This window comes from Carcharhinus amblyrhynchos, chromosome 21 (genome assembly GCF_965287045.1).
Source record: "Carcharhinus amblyrhynchos chromosome 21, sCarAmb.v2.hapA, whole genome shotgun sequence".
In the NCBI taxonomy this organism is placed as follows: Eukaryota; Metazoa; Chordata; class Chondrichthyes; order Carcharhiniformes; family Carcharhinidae; genus Carcharhinus; species Carcharhinus amblyrhynchos.
Genome location: NC_137344.1, coordinates 47,466,142 through 47,489,784, shown reverse-complemented (window position 1 = coordinate 47,489,784; position 23,643 = coordinate 47,466,142). Strand labels below are relative to the sequence as shown.

Below are 23,643 nucleotides of genomic sequence, written 5' to 3'. Positions count from 1 at the left end.
CACCCATCCAAACCGAGAGGCTTATGTGTATAATTAATGCCTCTTACGTGAGACTGCCTAGCTCAGAGATTGAAGCTGGAGCTGTTTTGATTTTATAATTCTATTTCACACCAGCCTTGTGTTTCCCACTGAGAAAACCGTGGCGCACTTTCTTGTTTCATTTCATGGAACTGTCCTTCTCTCCCGGCCAAAGAAGGCAAACCAAGCGTCAATAAAGAATCAGTGCAAATTAGTTTTTGTTGTTTCATAAAGGCAGAGTTCTTACTTGATGAGATATAGTACGTAAGAGTTTTATTTTGTGCAGTAGTCACACATGGTTTTAAATAAACACCACTAAAATCCAATGCACTTCAAAATGCAAGTACTGTACTTTTCATTCACAGGTTATAAGTCGGTCCGCCTCATGTCCAACGAGGGGCGTATACGCAATGGGTCGTACTGGGGCTACTCTTGGTTGTTCGAGATTGGCCTAGTGCTTCATGTCGTTAGTGTGTGCCTCAACTGGACCAGATACTGGGCAAGACGACAGCTCAGTGACTATCGCTGACTGCTGTGCAGACACATGGATTTGGGCCGGTGTCTGTGGGAGTTTGCGCATTCTCCCCGTGCTTGCGTGGGTTTTCTCCGGGTGCTCCGGTTTCCTCCCACACCCCAAAGATGTGCTGTTAGGCTGATTGGCAGGAATAAATTGTCCTTAAATAAGTTTCCCTCAATGTGGATGGCCATAAAACATTAGACAGGGGTCGTGGGTGGAGAGGGGGACTGGTGGCGTTGAGATGGCGGCGCGGGCCGAAGAGCCTGTTTCCCGGGCTGATTTTGTTCTTTGTACTTCAAATCTGGCAATCTTGGGGCTGAGGCCATGCTGAATTTTGGATTTTCCCAGATTTCTGATCCCCTTTTAAATCTCTTGACTTCATTGTGAGGCAATAAAAACTGTGCCTGAGGCCCTAACCGTTTTATCAGTTCATCACTGAGCTCTTTTTAAGCACTCGCCCTGATGGCTGACTGTAAGCACAATGTTTCCGTCGTTGAGCTTGATCTTGATACAAGTTTGACGTAGCTAGACTTTCACAAACAAAAATGGGTCAGGTCCCTGGTGCTTTGGATAACGTCAGCGATTGCTCTGCACTTGTGAGAATGTTGGCCCCGAAAGACCGAGTGTGGGATGTGCCCGAAAGACCGAGAATGTTGGCACTATGTGAATGGACAGGTTAATTTCTATAAAGCCTGTAACCGTTGAGCTATAGAGAGAAAAATGTCTGCTTTGTGGGCAGATCAGGTTTTCAGACGATCAGGTTTGGGGTGTTATACATCCAACTGCTTTTAGTCAGATTGTGCAGGTAATCGGGCAAGGTGATTCTGGTGGAAAATCTTCTGCTATGTGATATGTTGAGTGGTTTTCTCTGCAGGAACCATGCAGGAAGCTATTGACAGTTCTGCCTGTTCTTTTTCTAAAGGCTTTGTTCCTGATTACGAATGCTGTGCGGTTTGCTCTCAAAGCACCTGGAATTGGCAATTGGCAGTTCACCTTTTTCCAGCTTCAGGTAAGCTTGTAGTACTTAGTATAATGCAGAGCAATAAAGCATATTTCTCACTGTGGAACAACATTATTTGATGTCTTCCCCCAAGACCTCAATGTGTAGCCTGATACTGCATTGTTCGAGGTGGTCTTCAGAAAGGGATGTTAAACTGAGTCCTTTAATTCCTGCTTCACCAGCTCAGGGGGACGTTGAGGATCTCCATCTCACTACACGGTTCTCAGGATGCCTTTGTCAACATTTCTGTCTCAATCAACACGAAATAGAGCCACACGTCAGTTCCTTGCTGTTTGTGGTGTCTATTTCTGCACAGAATGAAATGTTTGTCTACAGAATTAGACACTACTTTGCAAAGTAAATAATTGTATGTGAAGCTCTTTTGAGATATTTCTGTTAAACTGCATAAAACTTTACATAAATGCAAATTTAGTGTTTACTATTCTGCCTGTGTGTGCGTGTGTCCTTGGGAAGTGAGCAGAGGACAAAGAGTGGAATTTCACCTTGCGCTGAGTCCCTGTCCCCCACCACTCCACCCACTTCCACATGAATACTGGGGCAAACTTACCATCCCTCTGACAGCTTGTCCCCCTACCGAGCAACTGAACAGTCTGTAAACCATTAATTTGCTCAAGCTAGGCCTTTTGATTTGTCTGGGGAGGAAGTCCAGCCGCGCCTGTTTGCAGCAGCACCACTGGGAGCTGTGGCCACTCCTAAAACTGCATCCACTCACCAACTGAGATGGTTGCTGGTGCTGGACACCGAGGTGGGGAGTTGAGGTAGTACCAGGGCCAGGCTGGCAATCCCATGGAAGGGTTGGGGCTGTCAGCAATGTGGTCAGTGCTCAGCTTAGAGCTTTTAATGTGCAGGCTTCTATTTCTTCTGTCCTCCTTTGAAAAATTTTTAACTAATTAAACAGTTTTGTGGTGTTTCTTTTTAAAATACACTTTTGAGTTGTACGACATTTGCATGTTTACTGAACCCTAATGTTTTAGGGTTGATTGGCCCCCAAAGAAAGGGTGTATTCCCTGCGTTGAAAGGTGAGGAAAGAAGGGTTGGGGACCTGTGATACTAGAGCAAAGCTGGTCCCAGCCTCCCAACTCAGAAACTCTTCACACTGAGGAGTGTCTCAGTAAGCTGATGTTGGGCTTTGCAGCAGGGCCTAAGAAATGTCAAAAAGAGAACCCAAAAGCTAATCACTAATAGATTTTGCTGGTGTTTTGGGTCCTTCTATCTGCTTTTTTTTTGAGAACATTGAACTGGGTTCTTTAATCACTCAGCAGGTCTGAGCTAGTCTACGTTTGCAGCACAGACTCATCTACGTCTGAACCCACACCCCCTTGGAACAAGGAGTCCCAGCTGGAAATATGGAATGTGCATTAGCTTTTATCTATACAGTGGGAGTGAGTAATTACAGTCTATGACTCTGAGCACTAATATGATAGCCTTATGCATGCTCTGCAGAGAAACACAGTGCTGGGCTCCCAAAGGGCTCCAATGATGTCTGTTGCAGTCAGTCCCACTGCTGGTCTTGTCAGAAAATTGAGATGACCTGTCAATAAGGTCACAGATTAACTTCCCCCTTCCCTGCACACTGCCACCCGCAACCAGAGCAGAAGCAACACTGGGGATCCTTTCTGCCTTTCACATAGCGTGTGTGATTTGTTTTAGCACTGCAGCATGATTAACTATGTATACTCCAGGTTTTCAGAAAGGATGCAATGTCTGGGTCAAAGTTGCACTTCATTCTCGTTCTTGGAAGTAATAGCAGGTTGTTAGTTTGAATCTTATTGGTTTGTTTATGCTGTGACTGTGAGAAGTGAATTGTGACTCATGGTACAGATCACTTTTTGTGTTTAGGTGAATGGAGTTCTGCCGATCCTTCCCTTACTCTTCCCCGTGGTGTGGGTGCTGGTCACAGCCTACGGAGAAGCTAGAGTCCTAGCTCAGTTCAGCAAGGCTCCGCCGGTTGGCTTGGTAAGATTTTTCTCCTGCGATAAGAACTGTGGGGCAGCAACAAATTAAAGGGATGGAAAGCAGAGTGATACTCAGCTGAAATTTGTTTTAAATAAATTCTTTTACTGACTTCCCAAGATGTAAACAACAGATCTTACATGATACCTACCAACATAATGAAGCATTCCAAGGCGTTTCACGTGCCTTATAAAACAAAATATAACGGCAGGCAAAGATGGCTTGATGACCAAAAGCTCAGTCAGAGGTAGAATTTAAGCGTGCCAGTGTCTTAAAGGAATAAAACGAGGTAGTGAGATGTAAGAAAGGTATTTCAGAGCTAAGGACCTGAGGCAACTGAAGACACAGGTGGAACAATTAAGTTGATTAGTGTCACAAGTAGCGGTGCATTGTAATCTACTGTGAAAATTTCCCAGTTGCCTCACTCCAGCGCCTGTTCGGGTACACTGAGGGAGAGTTTAGCATGGCCAGTGCACCTAACCAGTGCGTCTTTTGAACTGTGGGAAGAAACCGGAGGAGACTAGAGATGAGAGGGGCAAGGCCATGAGGGATTTGAAAACAAAAATGGGAAATTCGAAATCAAGATGTTGCTTGACTGGGAAGCAAGTGTGTGTCATTAGGCACAGAGGTGATAGAGAAATTGGATGTTATTGAACCATGTGTACATTTGTATATTTGTAAAACTATTGAATGACTAAGGCTGCAGTGATACAGCAACTTTGAAGTAGTAACATATTTGAATGTTGGTTTATAACAGTGTATATTCTTGTACGTAGTTGATCAAGCCATTGGGTTTCTTTTCTTTGGTACCCTGGGGATGCAGGGTTTACTTACAACTGGCTGCTCACAAAGACTGCAATGACCATGAGGGAGCCAAGGCAGCTTGCTTGACCCCGGTTCACATTCCCAGCCAACTTCAGGGTGTTTCCTCCAGTCCTTAGTGATGGAGGTCTCGGTGGCACAGTGGTTAGCACTGCTGCCTCACAGTGCTAGGGACCCAGGTTCAATTGTGGTCTTGGGTCACTATCTGTGTGGAGTCTGCACATTCTCCCCATGTCTGCGTGGATTTCCACTGGGTCCTCCTATTTCCTCCCACAGTCCAAAGATATGCAGGTTAGGTGGATTGACCATGCTAAATTTCCTTAGTGGCCCAAGATGTATATTGTGTGGGATTACAGGGATAAGGTGGGGGAGAGTACCTGGGTAAGATAGTCTGTCAGAGAGTCGGTGCAGACTTGATGGGCTGAATGGCCTCTTCTGCACTGTAGGATTCTATGATGCACAATATCGAATCCTCCAGAAGAGGCTGAATAGAATCCTACGGTGTAGCAGGAGGCCGTTCGGTCCATCGAGCCTGCACCAACTATCCTTATCCCTGTAACCCCACACATTTATCCTGACACAAAGTGGCAATTTTGCAAGGTCAGTCGACCTAACCAGCGCATCTTTGGTGTGTGGGAGGAAACCGGAGTACCCAAAGGAAACCCATGCAGACACAGGGAGAAAGTGCAAACTCTACACAGAGAATCACCCAAACTAGGAATCGAACCTGGGTCCCTGTTGCTGTGAGGCAGCAGTGCTAACCACTGTGCTGCCGTGCCACCAATGGGAAGGGAAGAAGGGTTCCAAGGAGGAAAGCTGAGGAAGTAATGCTGCATCTGGAGATAGCAGTATTGGTTCTGTTGGGCAAATTGAAAATTATTGGTTGCTTGATGAAAGGGTATCCAATCCATTGGAGAAACTGGCGTTTTTCATACCAGTCTCTGTTTCCCAAAAGGCCCCTGTTGTGCTGTATTTGGAATAAGGGCTGATGAATTCACTGGAATACTAAGGGAGACACAGGTCTGACTCCATACTCTGGATTTAATCAACCTTTGATACCTTGTGTTTTAAGGGTGTAGATTCAATAGCTCTAATTGGAATTGACTGGCTGTTTTCTTCTTCTAGTTGGCAAAGTTCTCCGAGGACACCCTCAGCAGCTACACTGAAGTGGTCTCTTCAAAGGTATAAACTTTTGAGTTGAAGCATGCCCTTCTATCTTTTTCGTATGCTTTGTATTCACCTGATGCAATTAGAATTTTATTCACTCATTCTTTTACCCTCATGAATGACCAACTATCAAGGAAAGCATGTTTTCTGAGGGGAATTGGAATTTAAGAAATGTGAGTGCCATTCCCAGTCATTAGTGATTATAAAAAAAAATCAGCATTAACTATTACAAGAGTTTTTTCTGCAATTAATTTTCTTGTCTGTATCCTAATATTATTTTGAATAAACTGGGATTATTCTCCCTGGAAAGATGGAGGCTGAGGGGGTGACCTGATAGAAGTTTTTAAAATTATGAGAGGTATAGACAGGATGAACAGTTGGAAGCTTTTCTTTTCCCCCAGGGCAGAAATCACAATTGCAAGGGGGGCACAAGTTCAAGATAAGGGGGGCAAGATTCAGTGGAGATGGGCGGGGGAATTCTTTTTACGTGAAGGGTGGTGGGGACCTGGAATGCATTGCCAAGTGAGGTGGTTCTTATAGAGGATGGGGATCTTATAGAGACGTACAAGATAATGAAAGGGCTAGATAGGGTAGAGGTAGAGAGATTCTTTCCACTTAGAAAGGAAAACACAGCTAGACAGCACAGCCTCAAAGTAAGGGGGGGAGCAGGGGGCAGTTTAGAACGGAGTTGAGGAGGAACTTCTTCACTCAAAGGGTGGTGAATCTCTGGAATTCTCTGCCCATTGAAGTGGTGGAGGCTACCTCGCTGAATATATTTAAGTCACGGATAGATAGATTTCTGATAGACAAGGGAATTAAGGGTTATGGGGAGAAAGCGGGAAAGTGGAACTGATCCACTTCAGATCAGCCATGATCTTATTGAATGGCGGGGCAGGCTGGAAGGGCTAGATGGCCTACTCCTGCTCCTATTTCTTATGTTCTTATGTGGTTGACGCAGTTACATTAGCCACATTTAAGACTTATCTGATAGGCATATGAACAAATGGGGAATAGAGAGATATAAGCGGTTAGTTAGTAGGTAAGCATGATCGGTGCAGGCTTGGAGTGCCGAAGGGTCTGTGCCAGTGCTGTATTGTTCTTTGAATATAATTAACTCAGATGCCAATGTTAGCTGTGTTTTATCCATGGGCGCTGCTTTTTATGCACTTTCAGGCAGGTTGCAAGCAAATAGCATCGGGAATGGAGAGCATGGCATTTAAGCCTTTTCTGGCAATGACATGGTGGCACCCAGTTATAAGCATGGGAATTAGTTTCCCATACAATGCAGGCTGACTAGCAGAGCATAAGCTTGTGAAACAGTGAGTGCCACCAACACATTGGCCGGAGAATTAGAAAATAGTGAAGAATGTGTCGGTAAATGAGATTGAAATTTTGTTTTCAAGTAAAATTTGTGATGGAATGAACATGAATCATGGATCAATTGTATGCTCTGTTGGTTAACTTTCCATTCAGAGTTCCAATCGGAAAACCGCATTGGTGCTTTTCTTGATTAGCTGTCTTAGAATGGGTGTGAAATTGAGGTCTGGGCTTGTTTCTGATATTCACTCCCAGACAGTGGAAGGAACCACACTCTGAAGCACAAGAAACATTTTCCCCAATCTGCCATTAACACTTTCCTTAAAGGGAATTATCTCAAGTGAGGCGGGGCTTGCGAAAAAGAGCACTACATCATTTTCCTTGCTGCAGTGTCTCGAGCAGAGTGGTGGCATCTTCATGTTGCTTCGATGCCCATTAAGATTATCACCATTTCTCTTGTTGCTTTTTCAAATGAAAACTGACCGTTGTGAAACTCTGCAATCTCGCAGGAAAATGGTACAACCCCACCACTGACATTGGTTTTCCACTGACCCTGGACAGCCACCTGTATCAGGCAAATGGCACTGACCTGCACCGTTGACGTTAATTACAATGGCGTGGTGTGATTAACTGACATGAATTGAGTATTGCGAAACCATTTCCCTACCCAATAAACTTTCAGTAATCATTATGAAAGAATTCTTGTGAAGTGGGAGGTTCTTGGGAACATGACAACTTGTGTTCTTGTTTGCTGTGAATTTGGGGTCATCGTCTTTCTGCATCTCTCTCTCTCTCTTTCTCTCTCTCACACACACACACACACACACACACACACACACACACAATTTCACAATTTAACCACCTCCTAAATAAGCACAGGGCTTTATTCTTGGTCAAGCCGACAGATTCATGGCGCATTATCCACTTGCACAATCCCCCACAATACCATTAGAGTACGTTGTTTTGCAGTAAAGCTAAGCTGGGCCAAATGCTTATTGGTGATAATTTTCCATACTATGGGATTTTGATGGATTTAATTTTCACCAGGTATGGAAGAAAAATTGTATTAGTACAATTGTCTGCTATTATCTAAGGGACTGTACCAGCTGTACTGATGCAAGACATGATCTTTCATTGTCAGATTCAGTACTTCCTGCCTATTGACTATACCTCGACTAACCCAGCTCCCTGACACTAACAGATTCAGTAGCTATAAAGCAACAACACTCCACGTCTATAACATTCACATTTTCTTAAATTAAGTACTTGGTGCTAATTTTGCTTCAACTGTTGGGCTCAGTCACTCATTTGATGCCAACTCCAGCTGATGTTGTCAATGTTTGATTGACTTAAATGTTACGACCAAAACAGTTTATTAAAAGATAATTACTCAGTTGCTCTGGATTCTTGATGCAGGAGGTAGTGGTAGGGAAATATTAAAGATGCTGAGTTCAAAATCTGGGTTTTTTTTTCAGGACTTTGAATTAAATATTGTTATTTGTACTGATAAATTTGTGCGTAGTTTCCATCTTTAAATTTCCACCTGTTTATATTTCTTGGCTGTGACCTTCGCTAGAGCAATAAGGAAGAATGTTGCTTCTCCATTGTACTACTCGTTTGCCTTGCTGCACCTGGGGATGCTGTGGCTGGAAATACTCAACAGTTTAATAAAATTGGGGGTTTGCTAAGTGAGAGACATGGACTGTAGATGTTATCTTGATTGAGGGGGAGTGGAAGACTGGTGTCAGTATGGATTGAGGGAGAGGAAGATTGTGCAAGAGTGAACTGAAGGACAAGATGGTCAGTGTGACGGGAAGGGGCGGAAAGTACCAATGTGAGCTGGGGAAGGGAGACAGGAATCCACAAGAACAGAGAGGAGATGGATGAGTAAAATCACAGAATCCCTGCAGTGCAGAAGGAGGCCATTTGGCCCATTCGAGTCTGCACCAATAATCCAATAATCTAATCCCAAATATTGACCCTGCTAATCCACTTGACACCAATGGACAACTTAGCATGGCCAATCCATCTAACTCACACATCTTGAGTGTGGGAGGAAACCAGAGCACCTGGAGGAAACCGACACACACGTTGAATGTGCAAGCTCCACACAGACAGAGACCCAAGCCGGGAATCGAACCCAGGTCCCTGGGCACTGTGAGGCAGCAGTGCTAACCCACTGGGCCATCATGCTGCCCTAAACTGTTCATTACAACTCAACAGCCAAGTATTTTCCTATTTTTCAATCATTTTTCAACAATTTTGTAAAGAATGTTTAAAATGAACCAAAATGTGCCATTTTTATTGTTCTAAAAAAAATTGGAAATTTATTGTCTGGTCCAGTGTCTTTCACCGCTTTTGAATAATTATTCTGTAATTGGATAAGCCTTGTTTTTCCTTGACAGGAAATGATGGTCTGCATCTGGAGTCACTTTCTGTCACTGCTGCGAGGAAGGTCTCTTACCCTGTGCTACACTTCCAGTCTGCTTCAGAACCTGGGTTCTGTTACAGTGAGTATTTGACCTTCCCTTATTTTAGTTCATGTCCTTGCTAACAGCTGATTATAATGGGCTTTTCCTAACCAGATGTGTGGAGTCTGCAAATTACTTCTAATCTGAGAAAATCACTTTTGCCTATTGGCTTAATGGCGATGCTTATCAGATCACTGCTACTGAGGAATTAAAAGGGAAAGTTAACCCCTGATCCTTAAGATTCAGTAAAGAGTACTGCGCAAACACCATCTTACAAGAGAACAGACTGGTAAGATCGGCACTGCATAATCTGGAATTAAATATAATTTCATTCCTCTTGCAAATACAAATACTGTAAATGCTGGAAGTGAGCTATAAATGGAGAATGCTGGAAACTCTCATTTGTAGAGAAAGTTAATCTTTCAGGTCCGGTGATCCTTCCAGATCAAATCTGGTAAATGTTACAGATGTTTTAAAATATTAAAACACCTGTTGCATCAATAACGTTTTCACATTCTGACCAAAATCACCAAACTGAAAAGTGAACTGTTTTTCTCTCTCCCACATTGCTGCCTGACCTGTTGCGTATTTCCAGCATTTTCTGTTTGACTCCGTTCCTGGATTTTGATCTGGAGTTACAGCACTGGCTGAGTTTTCTCTAGGAACCATTCTGTTCCATACGTGGAGAAGTCTACTTTGTAGTGTTCTCTCTTTCCGTCGCCCGGTAATGCCAGTTGCAGCAGATAACGCTGCTGCCAGAAGATAATCGTTGAGCCGTTGATGCTTCTTGTGCCTGTGTTAGGTTCTGTCCTTTCATGTAACCCTGCGACAAGCCACTCTTGGAAATGATTCAATATTCATGATGCAGAAATCAAAACAACAAGAGCAAGCAATTTGACTCACCCAGATTGGCAACATTCCTTAGTTGGGTTTTCGAGGTTGTTTGCTTTTCAGATTTTTTTATTTAATGGCGTCATTAGGCACATGTTAGCATTAAGTGGGAATTCCTGAAACCCCTCAAATGTTGCCATGATGTCTGCGAGGGATAGTTCTCCACTTTTTCATTTTAGTGCCACTTAAGTTGTCGATTACTTTGTGTTTTGTTGAGCTGATCTCATCTTCGCAAAAATTGGGTCAATACACTTTGGTCATTAGCCTGTATGATTGATCTTGTGTAATTATTTATTGCTTTGTTTTGTGTTTTTAAGAACAAAAATGTGTCTCTGTTTACCAGCGAGATGACAGATGACACAATATTATCTATTAACTTTAGCCCTCATGAGTCAAACAAGGATTAAAAGGTTTATTTTTAGTTGCTGCTGTTTGACATTTAAGTTCTCCAGAATCCTTTCATGTGCTCCTCGAGAGAGTGGGCAGGTAACACATGCCATCTTCCGTTTAATGGATTTCTATCAGGTGTGTGGGAGTAAGTGACGTATGTAGCTGAAATGATGAACTCTGTGATAAACAGCAGAAGCATATGAACAGGAGTAGGCTGTTTATCCCAAGACTTGTTCTGCCAATCAGTGAGATTGTAGCTTATTTCTGTCCTAACTCCGTAAACCTTATTACTGTTGCCTAGCAAAAGTCCTTCCAGTCTCAAATTTGAAATCATTAATTGAGTTTGCATCTCCTGCTATTTGTGGGAAAGAGTTCCACAGGTTGTGCGAAGTGGTGTTTCCCAATTTCTTCAGTGACTGGCCTGGCTTTGATTTTAAGGTTATGCCCCCTCCTTCAAAATTTGCCCCACCACTGGGAAAGCTATCAATTCCTTTCAAAAATCCTAAAAACTTCAATTACAACTCCCCCTTATCCTTATCTCTTCAAATGCTGAAGCCAATGACCTTGGCATGTTGGCCCACCTCGGGCTGCTTGCAATTGACAGTTAGCCAGTTTGTATCATTGCATGTATATTAACTTGAATTAATTATCTTGTCATTCTGAATGTTTAGGTGCTCTGTTGTGTTGACAAGCAAGGAATATTGTCCTGGCCCAATCCCAGTCCAGAAACGGTTCTGTTCTTCAGTGGACGCGTGGAGCCACCTCATGACAGCCTCGAGGACCTGAAAGATGACTTGTCCATGAAGTCCTTTTGTCACCCAGAGATGGAAGAAGAGAAGGATGAGGTGAGGCTCATCCTGTTATTCACTTGTTAAGATCTGCAATAGACAACCTCTGTTTCAGTGCTGCCATTCAAATCACCAGTTCCATATTAAGTGTAGAATTAACTCTGTGCTCTAAAGAATGGAATTTTGTAATCAGTGATTGTGTAAAATAGTCACTGATGACTCCAATAAGGAATTGAGTAAAAACTGCTTTAGTCAGTGAGGCTGGAACTTACTACCACATGGGACAGCTAGCTGACTAACATCAATCCATTTAAAGGGAAGCTAGATAAATGAGAGAGAAAGGAATAGAAAAATATGCCGATAAAGTTCGATGAAGTCGATGTAGAAGGCTCAGGTGGAGCATAAATATCAGCTTAGGCTGGCCTGTGTGTAGAGTTAGGTGATCATGTTGGAACAAATGCGCATTCAGGCAGACGAGACAGCCAAAACATGACCCATTACTTGCACTGTTCAAGTTGACCTTTTCCAATGAGGAGTCATGGTGGTTAGGGAATGGGGACATGGGTTACTAGACTGATTTTATGCCCTAAAGTGCTCAGAATTCACTTCAGTGAAATAAATTATTCACTTCACCATATTCTTACATTTTTAAGCTTACTCAGTAGGCTTCATGATCACTCAAGCTTACTCTGTCATTCAGTAAGATCATGGCTGAGCTGACCTTGGCCTCAGCTCTACTTTTCCTGCCTGTTCCCTATAAACTGTTGACTCCCCTATAGTTCAAGAATCTGTCTGTCCCAGCCATGAAGCGTGACCTAGAAACATTGAAACAAACAAATTAGAAGCAGGTGTAGGCCGTTTGGCCCTTCGAGCCTGCTCCTCCATTCATTTTGATCATGGCTGATCATCAAAATCAATGTCCTGATCCCACCTTCCCCTCATATCCCTTGATCCCTTTAGCTCCAAGAGCTGTATCTAATTTCTTCTTGAAATCACACAATGTTTTGGTCTGAACTACTTCCTGTGGTAGTGAATTCCACAAATTCACTACCCTTTGGGTGAAGAAATTTCTCCTCGCCTCTTTCCTAAAAGGTTTACTCATTCTGAAACCATGACCCCCTAGTTCTGACTCCCCCACCATCGGGAACGTTCTTTCTGACCTGCCCTGTCTACTCCTATTAGAATTTTATAAGTTTCTGAGATTCCCCCTCACATTTGTAAACTTTAATGAACAAAATCCTAACTGACTTATTCTCTCCTCATATGACAGACCTATACTATCAGCCTGGTAAATCTTTGCTGCACTCCCCTCTGTAAGAAGGACATCCTTCCTCAGATAAAGACACCAAAACCTTGCACAAAACTCCACATATGGCCTCATCAATGCCCTATACAATTGCAGTAAAACATCCTGATCCCTGTACTCAATTCCTGTCACCTATGAAGGCCAGCATACCATTTGCCTTCTTTACTGCCTGCTGTACCTGCATGCTTACCTTCTGCGACTGATACACAAGGACACCAAGGTCTGAGTATCCACCTCTCTCAATTTACGCCCGTTGAAATAATAATCTGCCTTTCTATTCAATGAACCAACCTTCACAGCTCTGTAAGGTAGCTAATTCCAGAGATTCATTACTCTGAAAGAAGGAACTCCTCCTCTCCATATTAAATGGATGATCTTTTTTCTGAAGCTGACCCTTGTTTGGACACCCTCAGGGGGGAAAACACTCCCAGCATCTACTTATGTTTCAAAAAGATCACTTCTTATTCTTCTAAACTCCAATGTGTTTAGGCCCAGTCGACTGAACCTCTTCTCACTAACCTAGTCCCTCCAGATGTAACCTAGGGAACCTTCTTTAAACAGTCTCCAATACTTGTATGTCCTTCAAATAAGGTAACCAAACCTGCAGCCTCACAAATGCCCTGTACAGTTGCAGCAAGATTTCCGTACTTTAATACTTTATTCCCCTTTCAATAAAGGCCAGCATTCCATTTGCACTCCTGTACCTGTATGTCAACATTTTAAAAGGCACCCAGATCCACCTGTACAAATAGCTGCTCTCTCTCTAAATAATATTTAGCTTTTGTGTTCTTCCTACTATCGTGGGTAACTTCCCATTTTCTCACACAATACTCCATCTGCCAATTCTTTGCCCATTCACTTGGAACCCCTACAGCATAGAAAGAGACCATTTTGTCCATTGAGTCTGCTCCAGCTCTCTAAATGAGCGTCCCACCCAGGCCCTGCCCTCTGCCCTATTCTCGTAACACTGCACATTTACCAGTGCTAATCTACCTATTATCCACGTCATTGAACACACAGGCAATTTAGCATGGCCAAACCGCCTAACGTCTACATCTTTGGACTGAGAGAGGAAACCCACTCTGACACAATAGAACGTGCAAACTCCAAGCAGACAGTCAACCAAGTTGGATTTTAACCCGGGTCCCAGGAGCTGAGACAGCAGTGCTAACCACTGTGCCATCCTAACCTGTCTGTATTTCTTTGCAGACTCTTGGTGTCCTCCTTAACTTGTTCTTCTATCTAGTTTTGTATTGACTACTTTGATGCACTTTATCCCTTCATCAAAATCATTAATATAGATTGTAAATAGTTGCAGCCTCAGCACTGATTCCTGTGGCATCCCCACTAGTTGCAGTTTGCCAACCTGAAAATAACCCATTTATCCTTATTCTGTTTTCTATTAGTTAGCCAGTTTTCTAACCAAGCCAAGATATTACCCTAACACGCTTAATAGCTACATTTATTGGTTACTCTACATCCACCCTGCTCATTTCTTCCTTGAAGATTCAAAATTTCCCTTTCGTAAGCCAAGTTCACTCTGATTGAATTATGATTTTTTAAAAAGTGTTTTGTTATTGCTTCCATAATGGATTCCAGTATTTTCCCAATAACAGATCTAAGATAACATCTAAGATTTCATGCTTTCTGTCTCCTACCTTTCTTCAATAGGGGCATTGCATTTTTGGTTTTCTAATCTGGTGGGAACTTCCCAGAATCTAGGAAATTTTGGAAAATATCCACTATCTCTGCAGCCATTTTTTTAAGTCCTTATGATACGGTCCATTGGATTGGTCAGCATTTAGTCTCATTAATTTCCCTTTTACCTTTTATGATTGCTTTAGAACAAAGAAAATTACAGCACAGGAACAGGCCCTTTGACCCTCCAAGCCTGCGCTGACCATGCTGCCCGTTTTAACTAAAATCCCCTATGCTTCAAAGGACTATATCCCTCTATTCCCATCTCATTCATGTACTTGACACCCCTTAAAAGTCACTATCGTATCTGTTTCCACTACCTGCCCTGGCAGCGAGTTCCAGGCACCTACCACACTCTATGTAAAAAAAAATCTGCCTCGTACATCTCTTTTAAAACTTGCCCCTTGCACCTTAAATCTGTGCCCCTGAGTAATTGACTCTTCCACCCTGGGAAAAAGCTTCTATCCAGTTATCTATTTAAGCTCACCTATTTTTCTTGCCTGATTTTCCACTATTATTGGCAGGTTTTGTTGTCTTCTGCCATGAAGAATGGTGAAAAGTATTCATTCAAAATCACTGCCATTTCCTTGTTACCATTATTAATCCCCCAATTTAGCCTTAGATCATCGAACCCTACAGTGCAGAAAGAGGCCCTTCATCCCATCGGGTCTGCACTGAACACAATCCCACCCAGGCCCTATATCCACTTCCCTACATATTACACCCACTAATCCCCCTAACCTACGCATCCCTGGATACTATAAAGATTTAGATTTAGCCTTCTATGGGGTCACTCTTTAACTACATTCTTCCTTTACAGAATGAGCTCTTGCTGTTTATTTTTGTACTTTTTGATTTTATTCTCCATCTGTTTTCTCCCTTTTTTTGTCATTGTCCACTGGTTGCTAAAATTTTCCCAATCTGCACTAATCTTCAACCTTTCTTCTTGCCTTTTCATTCAATTTGATTCCCTCCTTATCTTCCTTAGTTATCCATAGATGGTCTACTCTCGTATCATGCCCAGTTGGCTTTGTGTCGTATGTGATTGTTGGAAGATCATTTCGTCACATGAGCTGACATCCAAGCCAGATCCTGCCTTCATCTGATATCCACGCATGCACTTCCCAAGCTGGCTTGTGACTGTGGCTGATCATTCTTCTTGTCACTAGTCTAGTGCAGCATAGCACAGCCCCTCTGCTACCACTCTGGCTGAGATCAACTAACGTCGTACTGCAGATCCAGTCTTGGACCTAATGGCCAGTCAGTGCTCCAGTGGGATAAGTCTAACTGCATCAGCTACGTTGTAGGGATGTGCAAATCTGTGTTCCTCACTGCAGGAGAGCAACTGTAGGTGTAATTTTCGTGAAAAGTGTGCAGAATTTAAAAATTCTGTGCCTTGCATTATGAAGCTTTGCATTCTAACGCTGCCAGCATGAGCCCCATGGGTAGAAAGTACTGAACGGTTTTGACGGGGTAAGTGAGAGAAACTTTCCACTGGAAGGAGGGTCATTATCAGAGGGCATAGTTTCCTTTTGTGGGAAATGGAAACAGAAAGGAGTTGGGAATTATTGTTGCGCAGCAAGTTGTGATTTAGAATCCACTGTCTGAGCAGGTGGCGGAAACAAATCTAATGGTAACTTTAAAAGAAGAATTGAATAAATACTGGAAAGGAAAATAAAATCAGCAATGCTGGGAAAGAGTAAGGAGAGTGGGGCTGATTAGATAGCTCTAATAAAGAACTGGCATGTGTGTAATTGGTTACATGTCCTCCTGTGTTGTATGTTCTATGCCGCTTGAATGATGTGACTTTCTGATCTATGTATTTGATTGATGCCCAGCCCAGGGAGGCTGATGCTCTGTTACCCACCTCCGGTCTGGAGTGTGTACACATCGCCAATGAAGTGGGACAGGACAAAGATGAGAAGACTGAAAGTACTCCACGGTCGAGGAAGCGCAGCGAGAATCGGCGGTGCAAGCACCTGTCAGGTTCCAATGTCAGCTTCAGCAAAGACACAGAAGGAGGGGAGGATGATATGACGCAGGTAACAACAGGATCAGCAATTGTTGTGTGTAAGTAATGGACCTTGGGCATATTGGCTTGGGAAAAGGGGGTTTGATAGAAAGCAGGTGCTAGATGTATTTTGAAGGTCAGTGGGCGGAGAGGGTGGGTGGTGAGCGAAACACAATGTTTATTGTGAGGGAGTGGCAGATTGAGCCCAGGTATATTGTTGGGAGGTGGCGGGGGAGCAGTCAAATCCATTTGTATTCTGGCAAATAGGGAAAGACCATTGGATATTATTGTGAGGGGGGAGTTGGATGGATCCCAGCTGTGTTGATAGGAAAGGACATGTGGGCTCGAGTAGTAGTGTGAGTAGTTTGCCATGGTGGAACTGGAGGATTCCAGCCATATTCATAGAATCATAGAACCCTACAGTGCAGAAAGAGGTCCTTTGGCCCATCAAGTCTGTACCAACCACAATCCCACCCAGGCCCTACCCTATATCCCTACATATTTTACCCACTAATCCCTCTAACCTACACATCTCAGGACACGAAGGGGCAATTTTCCACATGGCCAATCAACCTAACCCTTTGGACTGTGGGAGGAAACCAGAGCACCCGGAGGAAACCCATGCAGACACGAGGAGAATGTGCAAACTCCACACAGACATTGATCCGAGCCGAGAATCGAACCCGGGTCCCTGGAGCTGTGAAGCAGCAGTGCTAACCACTGTGCTACCGCGCCGCCCACGGTATTATGAGGAGGCAGAAGGTTCTTGTATACTGTGAGGACGGGAAGAAGCAGAGCTCAGTGTACTGAGAGGAGTGAGAACTCTGCGTATTATTTTACAATAATTTAATATTCATGGTGATCAGACAGTAGTTCATTCACTACCATATCCCATCACCATTTTTCTGACTGTGAATTATGATAATACAAAAGTAAGGAAATGAATTGTGTGGACTAACTGTACATCAAGCTTTACTCCAAAATGCACGTCAAAAAGACCAAATTAATTTTGTTCTGAATTGCTTTCAGGTGAGTGGCATTGGTGAAGATCTGGGTCTGGAAGCAGAGGATTACATTTGCGATTATCACCTGGAAATGCTGAGCCTGTCGCAGGACCAGCAGAACCCAGCCAGCATTCAGTTTGATGACTCAAACTGGCAGTTTCACATCTCCTCGCTGAAACCACTGGGCCTCAATATACTCCTCAACCTGTGCTACTCCTCCATTACTGAACAGATGTGCCGCTTCTCCGACCACTTGTCCAATATCGCCCTGCAGGAAACATCAGGCTCTGCTGTACCCATTCACATTCCTTGGGGACTCTGTGAATTAGCCAGACTCATAGGTATGTGACTGCTCTAGTATTTCTAAGATGGCTTGTGGTGATAATTTGATACATTAGTTTTAAGATGTAATATCTGAGCCAAGCTAAGGACACAGTATGGATTTTGCTACTGCTCCATTTTGCTACTGTGGTTCCATCTTACGGCCTACATGTCAATGCTATTGATGGCTTCCAAGGGAGAGAACTTTCAAAGCCTTAGTTTCCTACAGTGCTTTACAGTCATTGGAGGGATTCAGATGATGTCATGAGCCATCACTTTCATGGTTAATTAAGCTATTGGAGGATCCCAAGATCATGTTAAAATTCATAGTTTATTCATTCACAGGATGTGGTGCAGCATTTATTATTCATACCTAATTACCTGGAGAAGCTTCCTTGAAAACAGATGGGTGGCTCACTTGGGTCAGTTAAGAGTCAACCACCCTGCCATAGGCCTGGATTCACACCCAGGCCAGATCGGGTAGGGGTGGCAGATTTCCTTTCCTGGAGGACATTACTGAACTGGATGGGTTTTTACAGCAAATTGGTGGTTTCATTGTCACCATTACTGAGATTAGTGTTATATTTCAGATTGATTTAATTAGCTTAAATTTTCCAGGGGAATTTTGAATGTCTCTGAATCCTTTGCCCAAGCGCTTCGATTTACTAGTTCCAGTAACAATGCTTGGCTAATTACTAATTTTCCTTTGTCTAAGCTATCTAACATGCACGTGTTTGCTTTAATCAGTATTGTGGTTGACTCTGAAATGATCCCGCAAGCTACTCAGTTCAAAGGCAATTAGGGATGGACAATAAAGGCTCGCCTAACCTACAATGCCCGCATCTTCTAAATAAACCAAAACATTTTGGTTTGAACCAAAAAAAAACTGAAGGAGCCAGATGATTTTCTTAATATATTTTAAGACTGAGTGACTAAAGAGAAGGGCTGGAGCTCCGATGGTGCAGGGCCTTCACGGTACTGAAAAGAATAAAACACAAGGTAAGGGAAGGAGTTCCATTGTTCTGAACAGCCTGGGGCAAGAAATGTTGGCTATTTAGAATTGGTACTTGTTATTTTGTAGGTTTTACTCCTGGGGCCAAAGAGCTCTTCAAGCAAGAGAATCATCTGACAATGTACCAACTTCCCACAGCAGAGATGGCCAAAGAACCTGTGCCACAGCGACTGCTGTATGTAACAAAGAGGCGACCGCCACTCAGTCACATGATCAGCCTTTTTGTGAGAGATACATTGACCGGTGAGTGTTGTTGTAGATGCAGGGAAAAGTCATGTTAAGTATAATTTCAGAGCCAATTATTTGAAACTGCCCAGCTGGACGTGGTCCAGATGTATTTGCTTGCTTCAGTTTGTTTGGCAATATCTTTTATGATTGCGCCTTAGATCTTGCTAAGTTGGAAAAGGAATGTACGACTCCAATGTCCATTTAACGAACCGAATGAAGTGAATTTTCAGTATGTGACTTAATTCAAGCCGTCCCCAGTCCTTGGAATTAAAATGCAGAATGACTAAACGCGATGCAAAAAATCTGATGTCTGAACTTGATGTCAACAAGCTTTAAGAACTAAGACAGTAACTGCTCTGTGCCCCTTCTCTCATGAGATTGATTCCTTTTTCAATATTGTTTCTTTCCCAACCTTCCTTGATGGTTATACAAGGATTTACTGAAAGATAGTGGAGAATTGATGGGTTAAAAATACTGAGTATGTTTTTTTTAATGAACTTGAAACAGTGATGTACTTAAAAGGCACTCAAAAATCCACTTGACAGAAGAGCTACTGAATCACTGCACAGCACAGCACAGGCCCTTCGGCCCTTGGTACTGTGCCGAGCTTTGTCCGAAACCAAGATCAAGCTATCCCACTCCCTATTGTTCTGGTGTGCTCCATGTGCCTTTCCAATAACCGCTTGAAAGTTCCTTAAGTGCCCAATTCCACTATCACCGCAGGCAGTGCATTCCACGCCCCAACCACTCTGAGTAAAGAACCTACCTCGGACATCCCTCCCATATCTCCCACTATGAACTTTATAGTTATGCCTGCTAGTAACAGCTACATCGATCCGAGGAAATAGTCTCAGAACGTCTATTCTCTCTATCCCGCTCATCTTATAAACCTCTATTAAATTGCCTCTCATCCTCCTCCGCTGTAAAGAGAAAAGCCCCAGCTCCCTCAACCTTTCCTCATAAGACCAACCCTCCAAACCAGGCAGCATCCTGATAAATCTCCTTGGCATTCTCCAATGCTTCCATATCTTTCTTATAGTGAGGTGACCAGAATTGCACACAATTTTCCAAATGTGGCCTCACGAAGATCTTGTATAGTTGCAGCATAACCCCTCCCCCGTTATTAAAGGCTGACACACTATAGGCCACCTTCACAGCTTTATCCACTTGAGTGGCAACCTTCAGAGATCTGTGGATATGAACCCCAAGATCTCTCTGTTCTTCCACGTTCCTCAGAACCCTGCTGTTGACCCCGTAATCCGTATTCAAATTTTCCCTACCAAAATGAATCAGCTCGCACTATTCGGGGTTAAACTTCGTCTGCCACTTTTCGGCCCAGCTCTGCATCCTATCAGTGTCTCTTTGCAGCCCTCCACCTCATCCTACTTCACCAATCCTCGTGTCATCAACAAATTTACTGACCAGCCCTTCAGCCCCCACCTCCAAGTCATTGATAAAAATCACAAATAGCAGAGGAACCCACACTGATCCCTGTGGTACACCGCTGGTAACTGGTCTCCAGTCTGAAAATTTTCCATCCACCACCACCCTCTGCCTTCTATGAGACAGCCAGTTACCTATCCAATCGGCCAAATTTCCATCTACCCCACACCTCCTTACTTTCTTCGTGAGCTGACCGTGGGAACCTTATCAAACACCTTACTAAAATCCATGTATGTGACATCAACTACTCTACCTTCATCCATGCACTTAGTTACCTTCTCAAAGAATTCAATTAAATTTGTGAGGCAAGACTTATCCTTCACGAATCCATGTTCACTATCCCGGATTAAGCTGCATCTTTCCAAATGGTCATAAATCCTATCCCTCAAGATCTTTTCCAGTATCTAACTGGCCTATAATCAGGGACATTCATAATTCCTTTCTTGAACGGAGAAACAACATTCACCACTCTCCATCCTCTGACACTACACTCGTGGACAGTGAGGACCCAAAGATCAAAGCTAAAGGCTCCGCAATCTCATCCCTTGCCTCCCAAAGAATCCTAGGATGTAGCCCATCTGGCCCAGGGGACATATTGACCCTCAAGTTTTTCAAAATTGCTAATACATCTTCCCTCAGAACATCTACCTCCTCCAGCCAATCAGCCTGTATCTCACTCTCAGCCTCAAAAACATGGCCCTTCTCCTTGGTGAACACTGAAGAAAAGTATTCATTCATCGCCTCTCCTATCTCTTCTGACTCCATGCGTAAGCTCCCACTACTATCCTTGACTGGCCCTACCCTCACTCTGGTCATTCTTTTATTTCTCACATAAGAGTAAAAAGCTTGGGATTTTCCTTTATCCGACATGCCAAGGACATCTCTTGCCCCCTCCTAGCTCTCCTAAGCCCCTTTTTTTTTTTAGCTCAATCCTTACTATCTTGTAACTCTCCAGTGACCCAGCTGAACATTGTTTTCTCATTCTTACATACACTTCCTCTTTCCCCATGACAAAACCTTCAACCTATTTTGTGAACCATGGTTCCCTCACTCGGGCATTTCCTCCCTCCCTGACAGAGACGTACTCATTAGTATTTGTTCCTTGAACAAGCTCCACTTTTCATTTGTGCCTTTTCCTGACAGTTTCTGTTCCCATCTTATGCTCCCTAATTCTTGCCTACTCGCATCATAATTACACCCCCCCCCTCCCCCCCCCCCCAAATTATAAACCTTGCCCTTTCGGGTATAGAATCATTGAAATCCTATAGTGCAGAAAGAGGCCAATTGGCCCAACGAGTCTGCACCGACCACAATCCCACCCAGGCCCTACCCCCATATCCCTACATATTTACCCGCAAATCCCTCTAACCTATGCATCTCAAGACACTAAGGGGCAATTTTAGCATGGCCAATCAACTTAACCCAGAAATGTTTGGACTGTGGTAGGAAACTGGAGCACCCGGAGGAAACCCACAAGGAGAATGTGCAAACTCCACACAGACAGTGACCCGAGCCGGGAACTGAACCAGGTCCTGGCGCTGTGAAGCAGCAGTACTAACCACTGTGCTACTGTGCTGCCCCATCCCCCTCCATTGCAATAATGAAAGACACCGAGTTGTGGCCACTATTTCCAAAGTGCTCTCCCAGAAAAATATCTAACAATTGGCCCAGTTCATTACCCATACCAAGTCCAATGTGGCCCCACCTCTTGTCGGCTTATCCACATATTGTAACAGGAAACCCTCCTGCACACACTGTACAAAAAGTGTCCCATCCGAATTATTCGACCTATAAAGGTTCCAATCAATATTTGGAAGGTTAAAGTCATCCATGATAACTACCCTGTGACCTCCACACCTATCCATAATCTGCTTTGCAACTTCTTCCTCCATATCTCTATTACTATTTGCGGGCCTATAGAAAACTCCTAACAACGTGACCGCTCCTTTCCTATTTCTAACTTCAGTCCATATTACCTCAGTAGGCAGATCCCCCTCAAACTGCCTTTCTGCAGCCGTTAAACTATCCTTGATTAACAGTGCGACTCCTCCACCTCTTTTACCACCTTCCCTACTCTTACTGAAACATCTATGCCCCGGAACTTCCAACAACCATTCCTGTCCCTGTTCCAACCACATCTCCGTAGTGGCCACAACATCGTAGTTCCAAGTACCAATCCACGCTCCAAGCTCACCTAAATCTTCCCACTTCCATTCCATGTTTCTTGAAACTAACTCAACACAATGGTTAGGGTAAAACAAAACAGGTGGCTTCAAGTGGTTGGGACCTATTATTTTCTTTCCTCTCTGTCCTGTTGAGACATTCTGTAATCCACTTTGGTGTGCAGGGTGGCGTCAAATGAACTACTAAACTACCTAGGCTGATTGGTGTAACAAATTGTCCCTAAATTAGTCTTCCCTCAATCTTCCCCAATAGGCGTAGACAAAGGTCCTAGGTAGAGGAGGGCACTCATAATGTTAAAATGGCGGCATGTGCTCGTTGGGCCGAAGGCCTGTTTCCCGTGCTCTGTTGTTCTTTGTTCTTTCTTTCTTAAACCAATATGAGCAAAAATCAACTGGTTTGTTGGATTTTTCATCTGGCTTGTTCTTCGCTGATTACACAGCCAGTAAATCATGGTTCAAGCTGATATAGCTACATCCTGATGACTTGAAATATGTAGCATCTGTTGGATTTGGGCATTGTGAATCATTAACTATCATTGAACATCTTTGGAAAATTACTTCTTAAAACGTTTGACAAAATAGTATGGATTTCAGTGTCAGAATGTGACATGTTTTCAGGCTTTCTACTTAATTTTGGTCTATTTGACTTGGGTTTTGAATGATCTGGGGTGACGTTATTCAAAGACATTGTGCACGCTGGAATCCAGAACAACCACCTCAATCTAATGTGACAGCCAATGCATCTGGAAGATACCATGTTCGTCCTGAGAGAACAACTTTTCTCTCTTTGTTAAGGAGCAAAAAAGTTGAAGATTTGCATGGCTTCTGCCAATTCTTTGTGCTCTTTGCATTCATAGATAGTGTCCAGATGCTGTCTCATGGCACTGCTGACCTCATCCTGGAGGCTTGCACGGATTTCTGGGATGGAACAGATATTTATCCACTCTCTGGCTCTGACAGGTTTGTTCTTCCAAATTAATCGGTGTGAAAAAGCAATCACGAGGAGAATGTGCAGACTGCACACAGACAGTGACCCAAGCCAGGAATCAAACCCAGGTCCCTGGGGCTGTGAAGCAGCAGTG

The 23,643-nt window shown here is 43.5% G+C and overlaps 1 protein-coding gene across 4 annotated transcripts in view; it reads left to right on the top strand.

Annotated features, from left to right (window-relative positions):
- Positions 1-23,643, top strand: part of tmem94 (transmembrane protein 94) — a 137,611-nt gene that overhangs the window by 52,625 nt on the left and 61,343 nt on the right. For all 4 annotated transcript variants that reach the window (XM_080209105.1, XM_080209107.1, XM_080209104.1 and 1 more), the window contains 9 exons: positions 1,458-1,544; positions 3,396-3,512; positions 5,457-5,513; positions 9,221-9,325; positions 11,239-11,412; positions 16,198-16,401; positions 17,400-17,715; positions 18,777-18,950; positions 23,419-23,521. In XM_080209105.1, coding sequence (XP_080065231.1) covers positions 1,458-1,544; positions 3,396-3,512; positions 5,457-5,513; positions 9,221-9,325; positions 11,239-11,412; positions 16,198-16,401; positions 17,400-17,715; positions 18,777-18,950; positions 23,419-23,521 — 1,337 coding nt within the window. The remainder of the gene's footprint in view (positions 1-1,457; positions 1,545-3,395; positions 3,513-5,456; positions 5,514-9,220; positions 9,326-11,238; positions 11,413-16,197; positions 16,402-17,399; positions 17,716-18,776; positions 18,951-23,418; positions 23,522-23,643) is intronic.